At 38.3% G+C, this 23,928-nt stretch overlaps 1 protein-coding gene across 1 annotated transcript in view; it reads left to right on the top strand.

The window, feature by feature from the left end:
- LOC124594193 (ankyrin repeat domain-containing protein 17) overlaps nucleotides 1-23,928 on the top strand; it is a 256,867-nt gene that overhangs the window by 100,501 nt on the left and 132,438 nt on the right. Inside the window, exons 20-21 of the mRNA XM_047132555.1 lie at nucleotides 15,341-15,637; nucleotides 15,819-16,035. Of these exons, the coding sequence (XP_046988511.1) occupies nucleotides 15,341-15,637; nucleotides 15,819-16,035 (514 nt within the window). The remainder of the gene's footprint in view (nucleotides 1-15,340; nucleotides 15,638-15,818; nucleotides 16,036-23,928) is intronic.

Genomic DNA, 23,928 nt, shown 5'->3' on the forward strand with positions numbered 1-23,928 from the left:
CAAGGTTGCTTCATCCCTATTTCCTGATGAAGCAACCTTGGGTTGCGAAAGCCTGAAATTTGTGTGTGTGTATGTGTGTTTTTTTATTGTGTCTATCTACCAGTGCTTTCTCGTTTGGTAAGTCACAGCATCTTTGTTTTTTATATATATTTTTTTTCCCAGATGGAATGTTTCCCTCTATTATATTACTATTTACTTTTACGCAGCACACCACCATCCACATCTTCAGTATTTTTCCCACAAGAATGACAGGTTCAAACATTTTGAATACAGCAGACAGCTTCTCTCTCAAGTGTTGTCTCCATGTACACCTCAACTTACACCCAATCATTACTTTTGGATACACCAGTCCTTTAAACCAAACTTTAAAATAGTAGTTTACTTGCCAACACAACACAACATAACATTTGAAAGTTGCCTACGAACACCCACCTTAGCAACTTCAATATTGTTAGCAAACACCACATGCTGTCCCCTTCCCAGGGACTCCTGTCACAACATACTCCTTCTTTGTAGCCTTTCAATGGTGACAATATTACAGATTCTCTCTTCCCCATGGCTATCTTTCCTCTTACACTACCACACTGCACAACACAAGAATATTTATGATCTTGCACAATCTTTTGATCCAGCTGAGCACTAAGTATGTCCTACCAGCAATAAATTTCTGAGTTTTGTAGTATATTAATTATACTAGATAATTTTGAAATTGTGGATTATTATTGCTTTTCTCTTATTCACAGATGAATGATCTTAAGTCCTGAACACTGTACGTACATTTGTGCTTTCCTGTCTCTGGGTTAGTTAATACAGCTGCCTTTTGCTTATGGTGTTTAGTTATTAAGAATGGTCCCTCATACAAAGGGTGATATTTTGCTTGTAATTTCTCTCTTTTTATGGTTCTTAACTGAAACTAGTTTTCACACCATAAACTGTATGGGTGTTCCCTCCTCCCATCTCTTTTTCCTCATTTCAGCCTCCTTTATTAGCAAATTATTCACATCATTGCTCAGTAACTGTTGTGAATGACATCCCCCATTGCCCATTCAATCCCCTTCAGGAGCAAGCCTCCTATTCGCTCTACAACTATTTACATTGAGAAAAACTTTGTAACTGAATGTGGGAACTCATTTAGTACTTTTTCAAATTGTATCATGATGTCTGTCCATTTCGAATGTCTGTTTGCACATTTAGTCTGACAAAGCCTGCCAAGTTCATGGATGACCTATTCTGCTGGATTACTTTGAATGTGAGACTTTGAATTTAAGATGTGGTTCACACTTTCCCATGCCAAAAATTCTTTAAACGTTTCAGCTAGAAACTGTGTTCCATTGTACGACAGCAAATTTTTCGATTTGCCCACATTTTTAAAATGATCGCATAATTTCATTATAACATGATATGTTGACTTCCTTAATGGGTATAATTTTACTAGTTTGACCAAGAATTCCAATACCACAAATATACGAGGTGCAACAATAAAGTAATGAGACTTATTTTCTTTGCAAGATGTGGCAATCCTGCAGGCTTGCGTGGGCACAATGTCTTTGACCTTGGTCTATAAGCTGCTTGTAGTCCAAGCAGCACATCGACGCAACTGCTCAGTCGTGAGGTTGTGCTGTAATAAGTTAACACGTGTTTGTCTCTCTCTCGTCACGGAAATGGAACCGCAGAATATTGCGCTGTGGTATGCAGTTTCTTTTTGGGTTAAATTGGGTGAAAACGCAACGACAACTTACAGTAAGCTTCAGAAGGCTTTTGGACAGGAGGTTATGTCAAGAGCTCAAGTTTTTCGGTGGCATAAAATTTTTCGTGAAAGCAGAAAGAGTGTTGAAGATTGCAGTGGATGACCATCAACCTCACGGACGGATGTCAACTTAGCCCGGGTGCGTGAACTCGTACAATCTGATTGAAGATTATCTGTGAAAATGGTTGCAGAAGAACTGAACATCAATCTAGAAACGGTTCGCCTAATAACTGAAGATCTTGGTACGAGAAAGATTTGTACCAAAATGGTCCCCAAAAATCTCACGCCACAACAGCGAGAAACACGGAAAAATGTGGCAGTCGATATGTTCGCACAAATGGAAACCAATCCAGAATTGTTGAGCCATACTATCACTGGTGATGAAAGTTCATTTTTTTCAGTACGATCCAGAGACAAATCGCCAATGTTAGCAATGGTGCTCAAAGTGATCACCCAGACCAAAAGAGCACGCATGTCAAAGGAAAAAGTGAAATACATGCTTGTGTGCTTCAATTCCAAGGGAATTGTTTAGAAAGAGTGGGTGCCTCCTGGACAAACAGTTAACCAATGTTACTACAAAGAAATTTTAGGAAGACTTCGTAAAAGAGTTCTTTGTGTCCGTGCCAACATCGCTGATAATTGGATTCTGCATCACAATAATGTGCCATCCCATACTGCTCTGTCAGTACAGCAATTTTTAACCTCAAAACAAATTTCAGTACTACCACAGCCACCTTATTCATCAGATATTGCTCCGTGCGAATTTTTTCTATTTCCAAGAGTGAAAACTGCAATCAAGAGGCATCATTTTCAAACAACACAAGATGTCCAAAAAGCTGTGGTGAGGGTCTTGGAGGATATTACAGAAGATGAGTTCCAGAAATGTTATCGTCAATGGCAGAAGTGCTGGAAAGTGTGTGCAATCAGAAGTGAACTACTTTGAAGGAGACAACAGTAAACGTGACTAAAATGGTAAGCACCATTCTTTCACATCAGTCTCATTACTCTATTGTCGCACCTCGTATACATTGTCCCTCCTCAGCCCCTTCTCTGTGAGTTGTTTCCTATGAAGCAATATTCCTGCATACAATTTCCAGTGGTCGACACACAATGTTGTTGTTGTGGTCTTCAGACCTGAGACTGGTTTGATGCAGCTCTTCATGCTACTCTATCCTGTACAAGCTTCTTCATCTCCCAGTACCTACTGCAGCCTACATCCGTCTGAATCTGCGTAGTGTATTCATCTCTTGGTCTCCCCCTACAATTTTTACCCTCCACACTGCCCTCCAATACTAAATTGGTGATCCCTTGATGCCTCAGAACATGTCCTACCAACCGATCCCTTCTTCTAGTCAAGTTGTGCCACAAGCTCCTCTTCTCCCCAATTCTATTAAATACCTCCTCATTAGTTATGTGATCTACCCATCTAATCTTCAGCATTCTTCTGTAGCACCACATTTCAAAAGTTTCTATTCTCTTCTTGTCTAAACTATTAATCGTCCATGTTTCACTTCCATACATGGCTACACTCCGTACAAATACTTTCAGAAACGACTTCCTGACATTTAAATCACTACTCGATGTTAACAAATTTTTCTTCTTCAGAAACGCTTTCCTTGCCATTGCCAGTCTACATTTTATATCCTCTCTACTTCGACCATCATCAGTTATTTTGCTCCCCAAATAGCAAAACTCCTTTACTACTTTAAGTGTCTCATTTCCTAATCTAATTCCCTCTGCATCACCCGACTTAATTCGACTACATTCCATTATTGGCGTTTTGCTCTTGTTGATGTTCATCTTACACCCTCCTTTCAAGACACTGTCCATTCCGTTCAACTGCTCTTCCAACTGCTGTCTCTGACAGAATTACAATGTCATCGACGAACCTCAAAGTTTTTATTTCTTCTCCATGGATTTTAGTACCTACTCCGAACTTTTCCTTTCTTTCCTTTATTGCTTGCTCAATATACAGATTGAATAACATCGGGGATAGGCTACAACCTGTCTTTCTCCCTTCCCAACCATTGCTTCCCTTTCATAGCCCTTGACTCGTATGACTGCCATCTGATTTCTGTACAAATTGTAAATACCCTTTCGCTCCCTGTATTTTACCCCTGCCACCTTCAGAATTTGAAAGAGAGTATTCCAATCAACATTGTCAAAAGCTTTCTCTAAGTCTACAAATGCTAGAACCGTAGGTTTGCCTCTCCTTAATCTTTCTTCTAAGATAAGTTGTAGGGTCAGTATTGCATCACGTGTTCCAACATTTCTACGGAATCCAAACTGATTTTCCCTGAGGTTGGCTTCTACCAGTTTTCCATTCGTCTGAAAAAAATTCGCGTTAGTATTTTGCAGCTGTGACTTATTAAACTGATAGTTCGGTAATTTTCACATCTGTCAACACCTGCTTTCTTTGGGATTGAAATTATTATATTCTTCTTAGAATCTGAGGGTATTTCGCCTGTCTCATACATATTGCTCACCAGATGGTAGAGTTTTGTCAGGACTGGCTCTCCCAAGGCTGTCAGTAGTTCTAATGGAATGTTTTCTACTCCCAGGGCCTTGTTTCGACTCAGGTCTTTCAGTGCTTTGTCAAACTCTTCACGCAGTATCATATCTCCCATTTCATCTTCATCTACATCCTCTTCCATTTCCATAATATTGTCCTCAAGTACATTGCCCTTGTATAGACCCTCTATATACTCCTTCCACCTTTCTGCTTACCCTTCTTTGCTTAGAACTGGGTTTCCATCAAAACTCTTGATCTTCATGCAAGTGGTTCTCCTTTCTCCAAAGGTCTCTTTAACTTTCCTGTAGGCAGTATCTATCTTACCCCTAGTAAGATAAGCCTCTACATCCTTACATTTGTCCTCTAGCCATCCCTGCTTAGCCATTTTGCACTTCCTGTCGATCTCATTTTTGAGATGTTTGTATTCCTTTTTGCCTGCTTCATTTACTGCGTTTTTAAATTTTCTCCTTTCATTAATTAAATTCAATATTTCTTCTGTTACCCAAGTGTTTCTACTAGCCCTTGTCTTTTTACCTATTTGATCCTCTGCTGCCTTCACTATTGCATCCCTCAAAGCTACCCATTCTTCTTCTACTGTATTTCATTCCCCCATTCCTGTCAGTTGTTCCCTTATGCTTTCCCTGAAACTCTGTACAACCTCTGGTTCTTTCAGTTTATCCAGGTCCCATCTCCTTAAATTCCCACCTTTTTGCAGTTTCTTCAGTTTTAATCTACAACTCACAACCAATAGATTGTGGTCAGTCCACATCTGCCCCTGGAAATGTCTTACAATTTAAAACCTGGTTCCTAAATCTCTGTCTTTCCATTATATGATCTATCTGATACCTTTTAGTATCTCCAGGGTTCTTCCATGTATACAACCTTCTTTCATGATTCTTGAACCAAGTGTTAGCTATGATTAAGTTATGCTCTGTGCAAAATTCTACCAGGCGGCTTCGTCTTTCATTTCTTAGCCCCAATCCATATTCACCTACTATGTTTCCTTCTCTCCCTTTTCCTACTCCCGAATTCCAGTCACCCATGACTATTAAATTTTTGCATCCCTTCACTACCTGAATAATTTCTTTTATCTCATCATACATTTCATCAATTTCTTCATCTGGAGAGCTAGTTGGCATATAAACTTGTACTACTGTAGTAGGCGTGGGCTTCGTGTCTATCTTGGCCACAATAATGCATTCACTATGCTGTTTGTAGTAGCTTACCTTTACTCCTATTTTTTTATTCATTATTAAACCTACTCCTGCTTTACCCCTATTTGATTTTGTATTTATAACCCTGTATTCACCTGACCAAAAGTCTTGTTCCTCCTGCTACCGAACTTCACTAATTCCCACCGTACCTAACTTTAACCTATCCATTTCCCTTTTTAAATTTTCTAACCTACTTGCCCGATTAAGGGATCTGACATTCCATGCTCAGATCCGTAGAACGCCAGTTTTCGTTCTGCTGATAATTATGTCCTCTTGAGTAGTCCCCGCCCGGAGATCCGAATGGGGGACTATTTTACCTCCGGAATATTTTACCCAAGAGGACGCTATCATCATTATTTAATCATACGGTAAAGCTTCATGCCCTCGGGAAAAATTACGGCTGTAGTTTCCCCTTGCTTTCAGCAGTTCGCAGTACCAGGACAGCAAGGCCATTTTGGTTAGTTACAAGGCCAGATCAGTCAATCATCCAGACTGTTGCTACTGCAACTACTGAAAAGGCTGCTGCCCCCTCTTCAGGAACCACACGTTTGTCTGGCCTCTCAACTGATACCCCTCCGTTGTGGTTGCACCTACGGTACGGCTATCTGTATCGTTGAGGCGCGCAAGCATCCCCAGCAACGGCAAGGTCCGTGGTTCAATACCACTTACAAAAATGGAGACTGGTATGTTTAGACTGAATGGTAACACTTCGAACTGATATGAACTCTTTCAAACAGGAATGCTGTATACTTCCGTGTCTTCGTGTAAGGCAGTCTGCCAGTAACCATCAGTCAGGTCCATTGTGCTGATATACTTCACTCCTTCAAATTTCTAAAGCAGTTTGTCTATTATAGAGGGCCTCTCTGTTTCTGGTTCTGTTAATTCATTTACAGTTCATGCATCCAACACTATAAGTGCATTGCCATCTGGTTTTTGAACATCTATTAAGGTATTATTGTAATCTATGATGATCCATTGTAATGTTGTATTTCTTTTTGTACTGATGGCTTCACTGATATTAGTTTGGAGTAGTGTGTAACATAAAATGGATTTTGTGGCTTAATCTTAAACCTACAAAATAAGTCTTTAATAAAGTCTGGGCTTGTTGAAAATACTTTTATATGTCTACATAATAAAGAAATCATATTCTTCTCATTAATACCCATATTCTTTGATTAGTTTGTTGTCAGTTATGTCTGTTCCATTCAGTTGTTCCAAATCTGTGTCTGATTGGTTCCTGTCATCCAGTTCTGGCACGGCTTCTGTCATTAAAGTGAATCCTAATCTGGCCATCCTGCATTGGAAGTTTAATGATATTTTATTGTTCAGCAACCAGTGTATTCCTAAAATCATAGGTACGAGTAAATCATCTCTTACTAACATTGCGTGTTGAAACGTGTATGTGTTTAATGTAAACTTAAGACAATTGTGTGTGTACTGGTTTGCCTGTCGTAACTCTTACCCCTGTTATCTGTATTCCCATAACTGGTAACCAAGGGAAAGCATCCAACAAATTATTTCACTGTAAGAGGTAGTAATCTACCACTGATATCACTACTAAAATCTAAAATAACTTAAACAGTTAAATTACTCACAATGCACATTAATTTCAGTTTCCATATATTCCTTCATTTGTTTGTTATCTTCATGTAATAAGACACCCTGTTAAACTTGGTTGGAATCATATCTAATTAAGCTAGAAGAAATTTAGTTGCCGTTAATTTTGTATTGCTCCAGAGGACGGTGCCTCCCCCTGGAAGTGTGTTAGTTTTTCCTCTCTGTGGTCGCAATACTATTAAAACGTATGAGAAAAAGTATCGGAACAGCTGTATCTTGAAAATGACTTTGTCTCACATGACTAGTTTCGGCAACACATTACCACCAGTACATGTGGGGTAGCTTTCCACAGGAGTCTCTACTTGACTCTGTGTTGTCTCCAATGCCATTGGGGAGGACACGGTGCCGAGTAGAGACTCCTGAGGAAAGCTAGCCCACATGTACTGGTAATGAGGATTCCACAACAAATGCGCCAAGGAAATCTAATACTTTTTTGGCAGTGGTGGGGCCTGAGTATGGTGATAATGTGCCGCTGAAACTAGGGGTGTGAGACAGTCATTATCAAGATACAGCTGTGGTGGTACTTTTTCTCATATGTATCATCAGCTGAAGTCCATCGTCCATGCAGTAGGATGGATGTCCAAAAACTATTAAATGTGCTATTGTGATAATTTCTGTTATTGTTCCCATTTCTGTATCTATTCCCTGAATGATTATAATAGTTGTCGTCTGTGTGCCATCTTTTTGTTTGCCTTTCCACGATACGCACCTGATCTAGGTATTCCAATAAGTCGTCCACTTTTACCCATCCTTTCCTAACATCGTCCCTTCTACGTCTTTGTAATCAGCTAATGGTAACATCCAATCAGTGTGTAGGATCATCTGGATATTTTGCTTTGTTCAAATGCCAGGCTACAAAATCTCTAAATCCATTTCATGAACTGTTGTTACAAGGTTTTGATCCTAAAAGTTCTTTTGAGCTTCCTACGCCAGTGCCTAAACTTAAATGCAGTTTCAAAATCACTGAATTCTGCTAGCTGTAACATACCCCACTGTGCATTGTTGCTGTTAAGTGCCTTATCACAAATCGTATCTTTAGAATCTGACAAGGAATGACTTCAGAAATGAAACTGGGCGAATGTTGCCTGATAGTAAAAACTTGGGTAATTTCTGATTTAATTCTGTGCTTAGTGTTGTGGTGAAGATTTAATAACTGAGAAAGAAAATTCAGTTGAATGAATTAATGCAGAATTACGGAAAGAAAAGACAATCGAAAAAGAAGTGAAATATTGTATAAAAGCAGAACTAACTCAAAGAGAAAAAGGGAACAGTGTTGTTGTTGCTTGGAAAACAGTAAAAAAAGACTACTTCTAGCTAGCAAAGGGGACACCAACAATACAAAATAAACTGTAAAACAAAAATGGCCGACATGAGATTCTGTCTGATGGATGAAAGGGGGAAATATGAAGTACTTAACAAAGAAAAATAGAAAGTAGATCATCAGCAGATGACATCGAAGATAATTCAGGCTAAGGAAAATTATTGAAAGAGAAATGTGAAGAAATAAGAGCTTGATCAAAAAAATTAAAAAAAAAAAAAATCTTTGGAGTCCACAAAAATATTGAAGGAGCTACGGAATGTCAAGAAGAAAATATCACAGTTTAATCAAAGATAAACAAGGAAACCTGATCCTCGATACGTCATAGAAACTTGTATCGGAAGAATACATATAAGAACTTGGAACACAGACAAAAGCTGAAAAAGGAAATAACATTAATGTTTTCCACCCATTACTGAAAGTCAGGGTTGCCACAGGTTCTGAAAATCAGGGAATTTCAAACACATCAGGGAAATTAAAAAAAAAAAAAAAAAAAAAAAAAAAACCTGGTGTTTCTTCCCTTCCTACTACTCCTCTCAGCTTGCAGTCAGTGCTGGCACCACTTTTTGCTGGTACACAGCAGCTGCCGACGAGAGGCAGGGAGGCATCAGGAGTGGTTTGTTTGGGTCTGATTCTCAGAGAATGTAGATGCAGCAGCCAGAGATAGTGGTTATGTGTGCCTGGGTTGTCTGACTGACTGTTAAGGTGTGTGCTCTCATTTTCTGACAAAAGCTATGGCTGAAAATTTAGTTGTGAGAGTGTGATTCTTTTCTATGTGTCTATTTGCGGCTCAGCAATCATCTTCATGGAGAGTTGATACCTATCTTCATTATTATTGATTCTCAGATTATTTAAACAAGTTACCTGTTACATGGATTGGTCACCGTGGTCTCATTTCATCAACATGCTGCCTGTGCTTGTGAATAGATGGCCACACGAGTGAATTCTGCAACGGGCCAAAACTGGAGGTTGTTTCTGCTGGTATCTGTAATGGATTGGGCCTGGGCCCATTGATCTGCAGACAATCGGTTCCCACTAACGTGCAGGCCCTGTCCGTCGCATCTAGTCTCACCAATCTGCCCACAGGTTGGGTCTGTTTGTGTGTGGTATAATGCAACGGATTTTCATGGTTTCCCCATAGACCCAGGACTGTGATGCTCCTCAGCAGCAGGGTAGAGGCCATGGGCCCACGGGTGATGGATTTCAGGAATTGTGACTGCCCACTGCAAGTACGTTGTACAGTGTGGCGTTTTATAGACTTTTATTTGTTCTAGTACATTTTAGCACTCCAAAAGTAGTTTATATGTTAGAAAGTATAGACAGTAAGAAGACGAAAATTGTTAGTCACTGGCGGTTTGTATGCTGTGTATTCATATATTTCTCGAAAGAAAAATTGCGCAGTAGATATAAAACAGCAGATAATAACTGACAATAACGAACATAATAGAGCCTAAATTTTATTGGCAGTCGTCTTCAGTGTTGATTTACACAGTTCTTCTCCGCCTTATACACTTCCCAAGAGGCCTACTTTCTTCTGAGAAATGCATATTTTTGTCACCAAATTTGCTTCGTTTTCATTGGTCTTAATGAAACTCGTACACCATTTGGCTTGCTTTCTCCATCTGAAAACAGTTCATTACAAACGAGTTTGATTTTAGTACTTAAGATTTTTGCTCACATCACGGAACACCATCTACTTGCAAATGTTTCTTAGATATTTCCTCGTTTGCGCTATTGTATCTTGTACCATAAGGGTAAAGACAGATTGTGAACTTACGTCTTAAGTTCCCCTGAGATTTCAGAATTTGTCAGGGAAAAATGCTAAAACTTTTCTGGGAATCAGGGATATATCAGGAAATTTCACTTGGGGAAACGTGTGGCAACCCTGAAGCTGGAATTGAATATGCACTAAAATGTACAAAAGTGGGGAAGTCACGTGGTCCAGATAACATGCCAGTGAAACCCCCAAAACTGATAGAAAATTACCTACAACAGTTAATTGACGATCTATATAATACTGTATATGGAACAGGACACATTACAATGGATTGTCTAAAATGTGCTTTTGTAATTATACCAAAAAAAGTTTATCCTAAAAAATGTTCTGAACATAAGTAATAAGCTTAATGTCACACATTTTAAACATTTTTTTTGTGGAAATCGTACAGTCGGATATACAAAAAAAACCTAGAATGCAATATGAGTGAAAATCAGTTTGTTTTCCATAATGTTATGGGTACGAGAAAAGCCTTATTTGCCGTGAACATTATTATTATTATTATTTTTTACAAAAATGCCTAGATCTGAAGCAAGATGTGTGTGTTGGGGTTAATTGATTATGAAAAGGCTTTTGACAAAGTGTGACATGATAAATTGGTGAACCTATTGGGAGAAAGTAAAATAGCCTGGCAGGATATTAGAATAATTAAAAACTTATAAAAGTGGCAACAGACCACTATTATCAGCCGCAATGGAGAATCATAGATGTTGCGAGAAGTAAGAAAAGGCTGTGTTCTGTTCCCATTCCTGTTTAGTTATTGTTCAAAGTATATATCAGATGTAGAAATAGGTATAAAGGACTGTTGTAAAGTGATCAACTAATGCTATGCTGATGGCACACTAGTATTTGTAGAAAATGTAAAAAAGTGCAGACACTATTTCAAGAAATTAGTCAGCAATGCTTTGGGCCTCAAAACGAATTTTGGCACAACTAAATCCATGATTATTATCAGAACTTCAAAGATCTCATCAGATGTCACTGTTAATAGCATGCCCATTGAAAAGTCATCGAAACACAAATCTAGGAGTCCTTGGGTCAGTGGTAAACTCAGTCTGGGCCATGCATTAATAGAAAAATTGAAAAAGCTAGAGTTGACTTCTTAAGATCAGATTGTTTTTTACCACTGGTATTTGAACTTGCAACTAAGATTCCAAATGATTAAATGTGATGTAGTCAGAGTACTCTAGTATGGAATGCAGCCATGGACAATTAATAAGACAACAGTGTCAAAATAAGCCATTCAGAATGTGGTTGTAGCAATGAGTGGAAAATATCATGGGCATAATTACCATTGAAACATTATAAGGTGAGGATAAGGAATTGGGAATATGATCAAAACCAGAATACTAAGATATTTCGGATGTATCATCAGAGGAGAAAGATACAATAGTCTAAGACCGAGAATTGAGAAAACTGTTGTAGGGTAAAGATCAATAAGTAAACGACGGACTTTTTGGCTACAGACTCTTGAGAGTGGTTTGGATGTACTTCCGTACAACTGTTCAGATCAGCCAAGTCAAAAAACAGACGAACCACAATGATAGCCATCCTCCATAGAGAGAAGACATTTTTAGAGGGAGATACTGTTTTCACTAAATAATCCCCAAGAAGTTTCTCATAATGTTGGATAGATTTTTAGGTATATAACTGGTAATGCACCTACCTGAGTACCTAGAAGAATTTTTGATCAGTTCTGTCTGTATACATTTCTTAGCTAGTCTTCATTTCTTCCCGTGCTTATTTTTTCCCCGAATTTAAGGATGTAAAATTGGGTGTGTGGATTAATAGTAATAAGGTTGGTACTGCTCTGCTCAACAATAGAGCCCATTATAACTTTGTTGTGGCCTTAGTCTGTGACATGTCAGTAGCACGTTTGAAGTGAAGTGTTAACTAAGTGTTAATTATGGCTACAAGTTATTGTTATCACATGTACACAGCTAAAGAAGAACTTAAAATTATTAGAGAAGCAGACAACATTGAAAATTTGCAGTGGGAAGAAAGTACAATGTGACCAACTGACAAAAAAAAAGTGACTTTGACAAATGCTGGGGGACTGGCTGTCACCATTTTTTAGTCAAAATGGAATTGACTTCCGGAGGAAAACCCTCATCACTCAACAGCTTCCATGTGATTACGAGGAAAGACAAGTGAATTTTCATCGCTACGTGGTAAATTTGCGCTGTAAACACTATTTTGAAATGCCACTTGACAACACTGTGAACACTTGGCAGAAATTAGGAGCAAAGGGGTGTAGTGATGTTGAGTGTTATTGGCAACGGACATAAGATACCACCTTAAATGATATTTAAAACAAAACTATCCTAAAAACACCAGTGAAAGGCATATTGGTGAGAGTGAATCTGAATGGATGGATGGACAGTTACATTACGGGTGACTGGGTGACACGTTTGACGCATTGCTCTGGTGCATTACTGAAGTTACATAACATATTGGTCCTGGACAGCTTTCATGACATACAACTGAGGAAGTGTGAGGCAAGTTACAAAAAGAGGAAACTGACTTGATCGTTATCCGTGGAGACCTTAAATCTGTCGTGCAAGTGGAAAATGAGGCAGCCAGATTTGTCCCGTATTTGTGAGTGGTTGAAATGAGCATTGGACTCCATTCTGCAACCACTGTTGAAAAAAAATCCTTTGAAAATATGGTATCACAAATTGATTGGATGGGGCCAAGGACGGCGATCTGTGGGAAGATAGTGATGACAGTACTCTTCTGGTAGTTATGATGAATGGAATCATTATGTCAGAATAATGTTTTTGTAAATAAAGCACAAATTAAAGTGATTTTCTCCCCTTAAAATTAGGGTACATGGATTATTTGATGGCATGGATTATTTGTTGGCATGGATTATTTGTTTGTACGTGGTATGTTTGAACATCTGTGTCTTAATATTGTTATATTTCCAAGGCAGTGCTACAAGAGTAGTTCCTTTTTTCCCCTTTAGAATGATCGTAATGATGACAATTATTATACAAAAATTCTTTGTTATTGCTGTTGAACAATATATAGAATACTTGCTCAGTGTCTTACTTAGTCCCTGCAGTAAGTTGCCTCGTGAACAATGATCTTTACTACTACTACTACTACTACTACTACAACTACTAAGACTGCTGCTGCTGCTGCTGCTAGCTATTATGGAGTGACCCGTATGCAGTAGTCCAGTGTATAAGGGGTTAAACATTGTGTGCTGAAAACCAAAAATTAAATGGTTGTTGATCATATTCCTGAAGTAGTGGTGGGTGTCACTATTACTTGTTGACATTGTAGTGGCTGTCAGTATGGTATAGCCCAATATTCATTCAATAAAACTCTGTAACAGTACATTTCAGCATGTCCCTAAACAAACTGGTGTGGTCATAATGGGTGCAGTAATATAGTTGTTTCTCCATTTGTTGCAAACAAGTCACACAAGGAAGCTGAAAATCCCTTAATGTGCCTGGGCTCTCTGTTAGGTAGTTTTTGCGTAGCATTTGTTGTCACGCCAGATGAATGACGGATGTTGATAGTACGCTGTATCACTGTTATCATTGACAAGTTCTGCAGCTACAATCACAGGCATTTTCTACAATAATTGCTACAGCTTTGGAGAAAATTACGCTCTTCATTAAATACATCGTGGTGTGTGTGCGCGCACTCGATGCCCCCCCCCCCCCCCCCCCTCACACACACAATTATTTATAGCGATCTGGCACAGTATATGAAAGTAAACTTTTTTAGCAATAATGTATTTTTTGTGGATCGGTTGATAAAATAAAAAGGCAACTAGTTCCAGAAGTTTACTTATTTAAACTTGACCTGTGTTGTGATACCACTTTCAGCATTTTCTTCAGATATAAACACTGTTACCTAAAGAATTGTAATGAAGAAAACGACAGTTTCTGACTAGCAATTGTGGTGTATGTGACAAATTTCCAATTGGAAAATGAAATAATTACTGACATTGGTTACATTAAAACACGTTATAAGAACCACGAACGAACCAGCCACGTTACACGCAGTAACTAACAATGAAATGTCCATTGAAATTGTAAAAGGGAGATAGGTATGGATATTGAACGGAGGCAAATGTCTTAACTAATCCTGTATCACCTATCTACAGCAGTTGAAGAAATTAAATCTCTGAATGCAACTTTACAAAAAATATGTAGCAATGCAGCAGTGAATAAGACATGACAGAAAGTATATAGCAATGCCCTCATTTGGTCAACTAGAGTATCAAAGAGTAAGGCCCTCATGTGATACTAACAGAAAATATTAAGACATCACTGATGAGAAAAACAACTAATGTAATGATTTATTTCTTGCAGTACTACAGATTTCTTATTACCTCTGTGTTATATAAGAATGTAGTAACTAGCACATTTAAGACTGATACTTCTTTGATTTTCATTTTAATTTCTTGTTACTTCTACAGTACTGATACACTGTTTTATACAGGTAGTAATGGAGATTATTTTCTTTATGGCAGTATGGTGATGTAGAGAAAGATAAGATTTTACCTAATTGAGTTTTTCATTATAGCATCAGTTTGCAGTATGTGGCACACTATATGGTAGTTTACGTAAGTGCTGTAAATAGGTGCCATGGGTTTAGTTAGACATTTACCATTGATCGATAGCAATATCTTTCTCAGTTTTTAAGTTCCAGTGGACATTGTAATTACAGTTACTCCATGTGCCTTGAGTGGGTTAGCTCATGATCAGTGTATCATGTTTTAATGTAACCAGTATAGGTGGCGATTTCATTTTCCAATTGGGAATTTGTTACTTTACGCCATAATTGTTAGCTAAAAATTATTATTTGTCTTTGTTATAATTTTTTAGATCATGGCATATGCTTCAGAAGATGATACTCGTAGTCTCGAAACCTAAGTCAAGTTTGTTTATTTAAACTTCTGGCAACTGGTTGGCTGTTTATTTTATCAAGTGAAAGTACTCACAGTTGCTGCTAACATCCATGTTCCAGACTGTGTATTTTTATAGGTATTAAAATTTATTTGTTCAGTTGCATAAACGTAAGCGGCATGTGGGCCAAATTTTATGTTCTACATTCTCATTTGAGTTTGTGATGAAGTAATCCATCTGTTAAGACACAGTTTTACATATATCGAACAATTCTGAAATGTTGTCAGGCTGAACAAGCACTGCATGAGCAGCAGCAGCAGCAGCAGCAGCAGCAGCAGCAGCAGTCACAACAACAGCAGCAGCAGTCACAGCAGCAGCAGCAGCAGCAGCAGCAGCAGCCGCAGCCGCCGCTATCGCCACACTCCATATTGAAGAACAGTCTGCAACCAACCTCATTGTTGGCACCTCATGTAATGGTGCAGTTGACACAGTTAGATCCTGGCATGGTGCCAACAACTCCCCAGCAACTAAACCAGGTGTTGCAACAAAAGCATCAGCAACAGCTACGTACCTTACAACAACAGGTAAGGAAATATAAACTGTAAATGTTTTATTGAACCATAGTATGTATTTAGAAACAGATTGTTGGTTAAAGGTGTAATTTGGTATTACAAAAATTTCTCTTAATGCTAACTCTTTAACATGTTCAATAAAATACTGCAACTACAGGTTCAAATGACAGTTTATTTTAATTTTAATTTACAGATACTGCCACAACCCGGTATGGAGCACACAGATCTGTCTGGTCTGTTGTCGGACCAACAGCAGCATTGCCCAATATTTGCTGCAGCTGCAGAAGAAGCACTTGCAATAGTGGATAAGGCCTCAAAGTCTGATGAATCTAGGCTTGAAATTGATGATGATGCTATTAATGATGTCACCCAAACACTGCAGAACTTCAGCATTGATGCTGTTGACATAGGTAATAATTCAGTTTCTTTATGTGTAACATTGTTCCTAAGAAATGTGAGTGTAATTCATAAGCTAGTGGAAACCTAATATCGAGTGCAGAATGTTTTAATCTCTCTCTCTCTCTCTCTCTCTCTCTCTCTCTCTCTCTCTCTCTCTCTCTCTCTCTCTCGATGAAACAAAAACTTTTTTTAGTAGTTTTTTGTAATTCACGTAAAGCAGAACTTAGTTTGCTGTTTACAGTCTAGAGAATTATTTAAATATTAATGTTCGTATGTGAAAGTTCGATAATATTACTGTCGAGAAATTGTTAACGGAAGTTTGTATACTCTCTTATCAACAGAACCAACTATCTTAAATTGCAGAAAATCTGGTTTGTTATTTCTATGCTAGTTGATAAAAGGTACTACTATTAGCTTCCCGGCAGAACATCATCCTGAAATTTCCTGTGGAGCGAGGTATTACGTGAAAAATTGTTGTGGGTTTATAACCCACGTTAGAGAAGATAGCAAATTTTATTGATAGGCTAGATTCTTTGGAAATAGTGAACCTGCCAGTGCTACTCATCCACTTTGACATGTGACATTATCAGAATGGCAGACATAACCATTCATAGAAATTAAATATGAATGACATCTACCATTACCAGAATTAATCGTTCGCATGACATCACATTTCTTGGCTTCACTGTCTCGGTCACCACTACACTACATGTCAATCTGTCACAACCACCTTCATGCCTTAAAACAATATAGAAGCAAAGTAATTACTTCAGTGTTCTAGTGTAATGCCACTATTAAATTTGACATCACATACCCCAACATAATGAAGTAATGGGGCAGAGCTGACTTTCTGATGTCAGTAGCTTCAACCATCCAAATTAATTCTCTGTGGTCTCTCCTGTGGAAAAGAAAGGAGGATTTTTAATGATGCTTAGAATCTATTGTGTTTTTATGATTGTTCATAAATTAATGTAAAGTGACAGATCTGAATGATATTAATAGTATGATATATTCTAAATAAAAAGTAAATTGAGGTATTATGTTCATTTTCAAGGTTTGTTTTATTTTGTTATTTACATTAAACAGATTAAGACCTTTAGACTAGTGGCTTAAATTGGGGGAGGGGGGGGGGGGGGGGAGGGATTGGAATGCGCTTACATTACATTTAACGAGTTGAAAAACAAGGTTTGTAATGTTTCTTAAAATTTTGAGTAACAATCTTTTAGAAATTGGAGGCTGTGGTGGGTGGGGACCCAATGATAAATAAAGGCTTATCTACAACTTTTATAGCAATAAGCCATTAATTTATTTCTGAAACAAGAAAACCAATGTATGAAGATTTTGTGTGAACATTAGTGGTGCGAAGGGTGGAACTGCAATTTGTGTAGAGACGGTGTCGTGGGTTGAGTTAACATAGAAATGCTTGCTGTATTTGAGGAGATTTATTGTAGGTAGTGATTACTGATGAGACGGTGCAGTCAACATTGTATGTGGTTACGACTTCAGAAGGGTTATAATATGGATAATTATCTATGAGGAGGATAAATGTGATCCCACAGTGACATGTCACTCGGGTAGTATCAAAATAGTGAGGGTTGCCGTCGTTTTAGTCTTCTTGTTCATCGTAACAGCACTCGTTAATGGCCAGTACTAGGCCAAAATTATTTTGTTAGGGGTCAGTGTCCAGTTACATTGCGTTTAGGTATAAATGTCAGAGATCAGTGAAACTGATTAATTACTTACGGTTTCCATGTAAAAATTATCTTTTGGGTGCAAACAGGTTTATATTGTGTATTACATAACTCACTTAAAGAAGAAAGTGGAGTTGGGCAATCTGAGGGACACAGCTGTTACCTTACTGCATGCAACAGAACAAATAAAGCAGCTTTGCATGTATTGTTTTGTCATCATGATCTTCTGTCTGAAGGCTGCTTTCATGCAGGCTCCCTGTGTCTGTTTATTCTGTGCAAGCCTCATCACCTGCAAATAACTACTGTGACCTATATCCATATGAACCTGCTTACTTAATTCATCCCATGGTCTCCCTCTGCAATTTTTAACCCATATACTTGCCTGTAGTACCAAATTGACACTTCTTCAATGCCTCGGAATGTGTTCTATCAACTAAGCCTTTGTTTTAGCCAAGTTGTACTGCAAAATTTCTTTTTCCTAATTCTGTTCAGTACCAACTCATTAGTTATCAATCCACTTAACTAATTTCTCTTCTTGTTCGAAATTCTTATTGTTCATGTTTCATTTCCGTACAAAGCTACATTGCAGTCAGACACCCTCAGAAAAGGTTTTCTAACACTTGAATTAATTTTAGATGTTAACAAGTTTGTCTTTCTACAACCCTACCTCACTTCAGTCTTGCTGATTCCCTTTCGTGCCATTTGACTCTTTTCATTACATTCTGCTTTCTGTTAAATGTGCAGATAATGTTTCACTCCTGGGTGCTGTTTTTTTTTTAAAAAAAACCTCTGCTACCTTTAGAATCCCAAGGATTGTATACAAATCAACATTCTGAAAGGCTTCTCTAAGTCTACAAAAACTATAAACATACAGGGTGTCCAGAAAAGGACTCCCTGATTTCAAAATTAAATATCTCGAAAACAAAGATCGATAGAGGAATGCAGTAAACGGTATGTTTATTGTGAAAGCTGTAAGAAATTTATACAGCAGATTGAAATAATAGTTACAAAAGCTGCTAACAGATGGCGCTGTACGCTGTACAGCTCATATCAGCATACATAAGTGAAATAATCGTATGAAAACAATCTTTGCAAACAATCACATCACAATGTTTTCAAAATGTTCACCATTGGCACTACAGAGGTGGCGCAAACGTAGAATGAAATTTGCCATCATATTTCATAGTGTCTCAACCGAAATGGATTCACATGCCACAGAGATCGCTGATTCGAGCTCGTCCAGCATGGCAGGATGCTTCGGGTAGACCATGTCTTTCACTGTGCCCCACAAAAAAGAGTCACAGGGAGTCAAATCCGGCGAATATGGAGGCCAATCCATGCCTGCACCAGTAAATTTGGGATATTCCAAAGCAATGACTCGATTCCCGAAGAATTCCTCAAGAAAGCAAAACACTTGTTCGGTCCGATTTTGTCGGGCTCCATCTTGCATAAACCATTCAGTACCTGGTCGATCCTCTAACGCTTGCTGTGTGGCGACAAATTGTTCCAAAATTGCAATTTAACATGCACCAGTGACAGTTTCTCGAGTGAAAAAAGGGCCAATAATGCCTCTGCTGCATACTGCAGCCCACACAGTAACTTTAGGAGAATACAGGTGTTTCTCTTCACACCAATATGGCTTTTGGGAACCCCAAAATCGCCAGTTCTGCTTATTCACGTATCCATTCAGATGGAAGTGTGCTTCTTCTGTAAACCAGATGCAGCCAACATCAAATCCTTCACTATCAATCATTGTTAGCATCTGATTAGCAAAGGCAACCCTTTGTTGCACAGTTCGTACGGGTATGGCCTGGTGCGTTTGAATTTTGAATGGAAACGTGTGTAGGCTCTTTCTCAGTATTTTCTGCGTGCTGGAACGCTTCAAACCAGTTTCAGATGCAATTCTACGGACGGATGACATTGGATTTCGCTGAATAATTCCAGAAACTGTGGCGATATTTTCAAGCGTAACTATGGTTTGCTTGCGGCCAACATGCCTCACTAGATCATCAGTTACGCTGCCTGTTCGTTGAAATTTTGCGAAGAGCGTACGAATGGTTTTTGCATCGGGTCCTTTTGGAACATTAAATTGTGATTGAAAACTTTGCCTTGTTGCCGTAGGACTCTCTTCTAACCTGTGGTACTCTAGCACCAGAAAAACGCGTAGTTCAATGGAGTACATGGTTTTAATCTCTTCCTTTGGTACGCTAACCTCCTTTCACATTTCAATAGTGGAACTGATCGCTCTGGGCTTCGGATCATATTTATACTAGGCATTACGTATGGTGATTACAGCGCCATCTGTTAGCAGCTTTTGTAACTATTATTTCAAACTGCTGTATAAACTTCTTACAGCTTTCACAATAAACAACTGCATTCCTCTATCGATCTTTGTTTTCGAGATATTTAATTTTGAAATCAGGGAGTCCTTTTCTGGACACTCTGTATGTTTGCCTTTCTTTAACATAACTTTTAAGACGAGTCAAAGGGTCACCATGTTCTCATGTTCCTACAGAAAAGGTGTGTGCTTTGACATCACAGCTCACTGAAAATTGCCAACAAAACGAGCAAGGAAGCTAGCTAGGTAACTGCTGTTGCACCCACTACACTTTCTTTGTGTTAAGTCTGGTAAATTTCTGTGAAAGAATAGAACATTTTTGTTGTGCCTTCATGGTTGGTAAGCTTGATTATTCCAAAGATAATATAGAGAATTTTAACAATTTACGGTGTACAGTTTATTCTTGTGATACCATCTGAACTGGTCAGTGTGTCAAATTGAAAATGAAGAAACCTGAATTCTGTGCTGTTATTAAACATTTTCATTTGAAGAGTTGGACTGCCCCACACATCAAAACAGAATTGGATAAAGTTCACTTGAACTCTGCACCTTAATTGAAGACCATTTATTTGTGGATTAATGAATTTAAAAGTGGTTTGACAAGTCCCAAAAATGAAGTGCACTCTGGCTGTCCATTTGAGGTCTTAACAAAGAAACCATTGACAGTCCATAGTGTGATAATACACGACCACAGATCAAAAATTCATAAGTTTTCTGAGACTTAATCACCTTGCTGACCAAGTGCATGAAATCGTGCATAGAGAACTAGCTACAAAGAAGCTGTCTGCGAAGTGGGCGCCCCGATTACTCACAGTTGACCAAAAGTGCAGTCGGCCCAACATTTCAGCATGGTGTTTGGTGATATTTAATCACAATGCACAAGACTTTTTGTGCTGATTTGTGACTGTTGATGAAACCAGGATACATCCTTACACACCAGAGTCAAAACAATGGACAAAGGCTGGTGAAAATGCATCAAAGAAGGCAAAGACCACTTTGTGAGCTGGTAAGCTAAGGGCCACTGTTTTTTGGGATTCTCGAGGAATAATGCGTACAGATTACTTGGAAAAAGGCAGAACCATATATGGGACACCATTGTGCTTCATTTTTGTGTTCTTAGAAACTTGTTTTGGCTGAAAAAAGACTAAGGTTGGCAGGGAAAAAAGTGCTCTTTCACAAAGATAATGGAACATCCTGCACTCTTAAACCCTATTCACCAGACATAGCCCCAAATGACTATTTCTTGTTCCCTAACTTGAAACTTTGGTTTGCTGGGAAGAAAGTTTCATTAAATGGGTAACTGTTAGTTGCAGTCAATGAGTATTTTGCAGAGTTTGACAGAACCTATTTTTTCCAGTGGGGTGAAAAAGCCAGAGGATCACTGGACCAAGTATGTATTCCTCAAAGGAGTTTATGTAGGGAAGTAAAGTGAGTTGTATGTTTCATAAACATTTTTTTCTTGCTTTTTTACCAGACTTAACCAAACCAGCCTCATATTTACAGGCTTTTTCAGGTAAGGTATTTTCCTCTAACTCACAAAATAATAAAAGGATGGTTTGATAAGAGGGCAAAGAAGAAGGAAAAAAGTTTGTTTCGTAAAAAACTCATCTTATTTCTTCAGTCTCTGTTGAGGGATATACACTTGGTTCTGTTATGCTCCAGCTCTTTCATAACATCGGAAAAATAGGTTATATAAACTTCTGCAAAATACTCGTTGACTGCAACTATCCGTTCCTCATTTGATGAAAATTTCTTCCCAGCATGTCAAAGTTTCAAGTTGGGGAACAGGAAGAAGCCACATGGAGCTAAATCTAGTGAATAGGGTGAATGAGACACCAATACGAAGCCCAATTAATGCACTTTAACTACTGTTATTGCTGATGTGTAGGAGGGTGTATTATCCTGGTGAAAGAGCACTTCTCTGCTTGCCAACCTGGTTTTTTTTTTTCTGTCAGTGCAAGTTTCTAACAATTTATCAGTGAACGTTATGGTTCTTTCTTTTTCCAAGTAATGTATGAGGATTATACCTTGGGAATTGCAAAAAAATGGTGGCCATCACCTAATGAGCTGTCAAAATGGTCTTGCCTTGTTTGGTACACTTTCACTAGCCTTTGTCCAATGTTTTCACTGCCATTTTGACTCTCCCCTATGTGTAGTGATGGGTCCAGGTTTCATAAACAGTCACAAATCAGTGCAAAAACTCTTGCAGATCATTATTAAGCATTACCAGATATTGTGTTGAAATGTTGTGCCAGTTGCACTGTTGGGCAACTGAGCAATCATGGTACCCACCTCGCACACATCTTGTTCATGCAGCTGATAATTCACGCAGGATGTTACGCAGCTGCTCCGTCTCAGAAATCTCGAATGTTTGTTCAGTCATCTGGCATTACCATATCGTGGATTTTGTCAATGATTTTCTTTGTGGTGACCTCAGTTGGATGGCCGAAGCGCACTTCCTATTCAGTGCTTGTTAGACCACATTAAGTGGACAGTAAATGGTCTTCAGTGGTAGTGCAGAGTCAACGTGATCTTCATCCATTTCTGTTTTGATTTGTGTTGCAGTCCAACACATAAAATGAAAATGTTTAATAATAGCTAATTATATTAAATTTCAGCCTTCTTCAGAAATGTCACAATGTCTTAAGACTATGTACTCTTGTACAAACATGTAAGTTTGACAAGGCCAATATCCGGCATGTTTTAATTTTATATTGTGACATTTCTGAAGAAGGCTACGTTATTATAGATGAAACCTAGTTAAAGTTTCTTAGCTTATGCAACTGGAGGCTGAAATTTAATATAATTACATTTTACAGTTATAACATTAAACTTGGTTTTCTCCATTTTCAGTTGCAGTCGACACACTGATCAGTTCAGATAGCTTTATAGAATGAACTGTATACTGCACATCATTGAAATTATTTATGCGATTCTTGGAATAATAATGGCATATGCCTTGAAAGTCATTGTCGAAGAGCTCTGTCAGCCATTAGGTTCCCACTTCGTGGAATTAAATGACAAATACCAGCAAGAAGTGAGGATATGAAAGTATTTTAGTATCAATACACCACAATCTGCACATCAGCTCGCTATCGATATAATCAGTCACATACAAGGACAGTTAAATTTTCATCTGTTCTATGCATTCCACTCTATTAACTGCCAGCGGTCAATAAGATTCATTCCCTTTTCAAGCGGCTACCTGTGAGTTACTCATACACAGCGAGAATCTCTCACACAGGCTGCGCTGTTGCTGTACTTCGCGACAATGCAGTTTCATTCACAGAGTGACTAAATTATTAATTTCAGCTGTTGTTATTTTCTTGTAGTACTATAGCTGTGAGTGTGTTCCTGTAAATGGGCTAGTGCGATTCAACAAATAAATAAGTCGGGTGACGGCGATAAACATAAAGTGCTTCACAAGCAAACGAACAGGATTGCATACCGTATTCATAAGTCTTTCAAATATGAATCCAAAAGTGAGACTCCTATTGTTGACATTTTGAAGACACAAGAACGGACTACAGAAGCACGTCATGTTGCCAGGAGAACTGAACAGCAAATTGTAAACAAGTGTATCTCAAGTGATCTGTCAGGTTTTCTCAGTGCAGTTCATTGATAGTTTGCCTCTGGGTGTTCTGCCGAGTTGTTTCTATATTATGCACAATATTTCAATTATCTTCTTCCGATGCTCTTAGTTTTTCTGTTGTGTGTACTTGATGTGTGTATTACTTCCAGACTGTCAACTTTGGTTGGTCTCATGCTGCTGTTTATAGCTGTATTAGATTTCCAACACTCACTACGCCCTTTGATGCTGTTCCATTTTTCAGAGCTCGAACTGATATTCTGTGAAACATGAATTTTCTCAGCAT

This window comes from Schistocerca americana, chromosome 1, assembly GCF_021461395.2.
Source record: "Schistocerca americana isolate TAMUIC-IGC-003095 chromosome 1, iqSchAmer2.1, whole genome shotgun sequence".
Classification (NCBI taxonomy): Eukaryota; Metazoa; Arthropoda; class Insecta; order Orthoptera; family Acrididae; genus Schistocerca; species Schistocerca americana.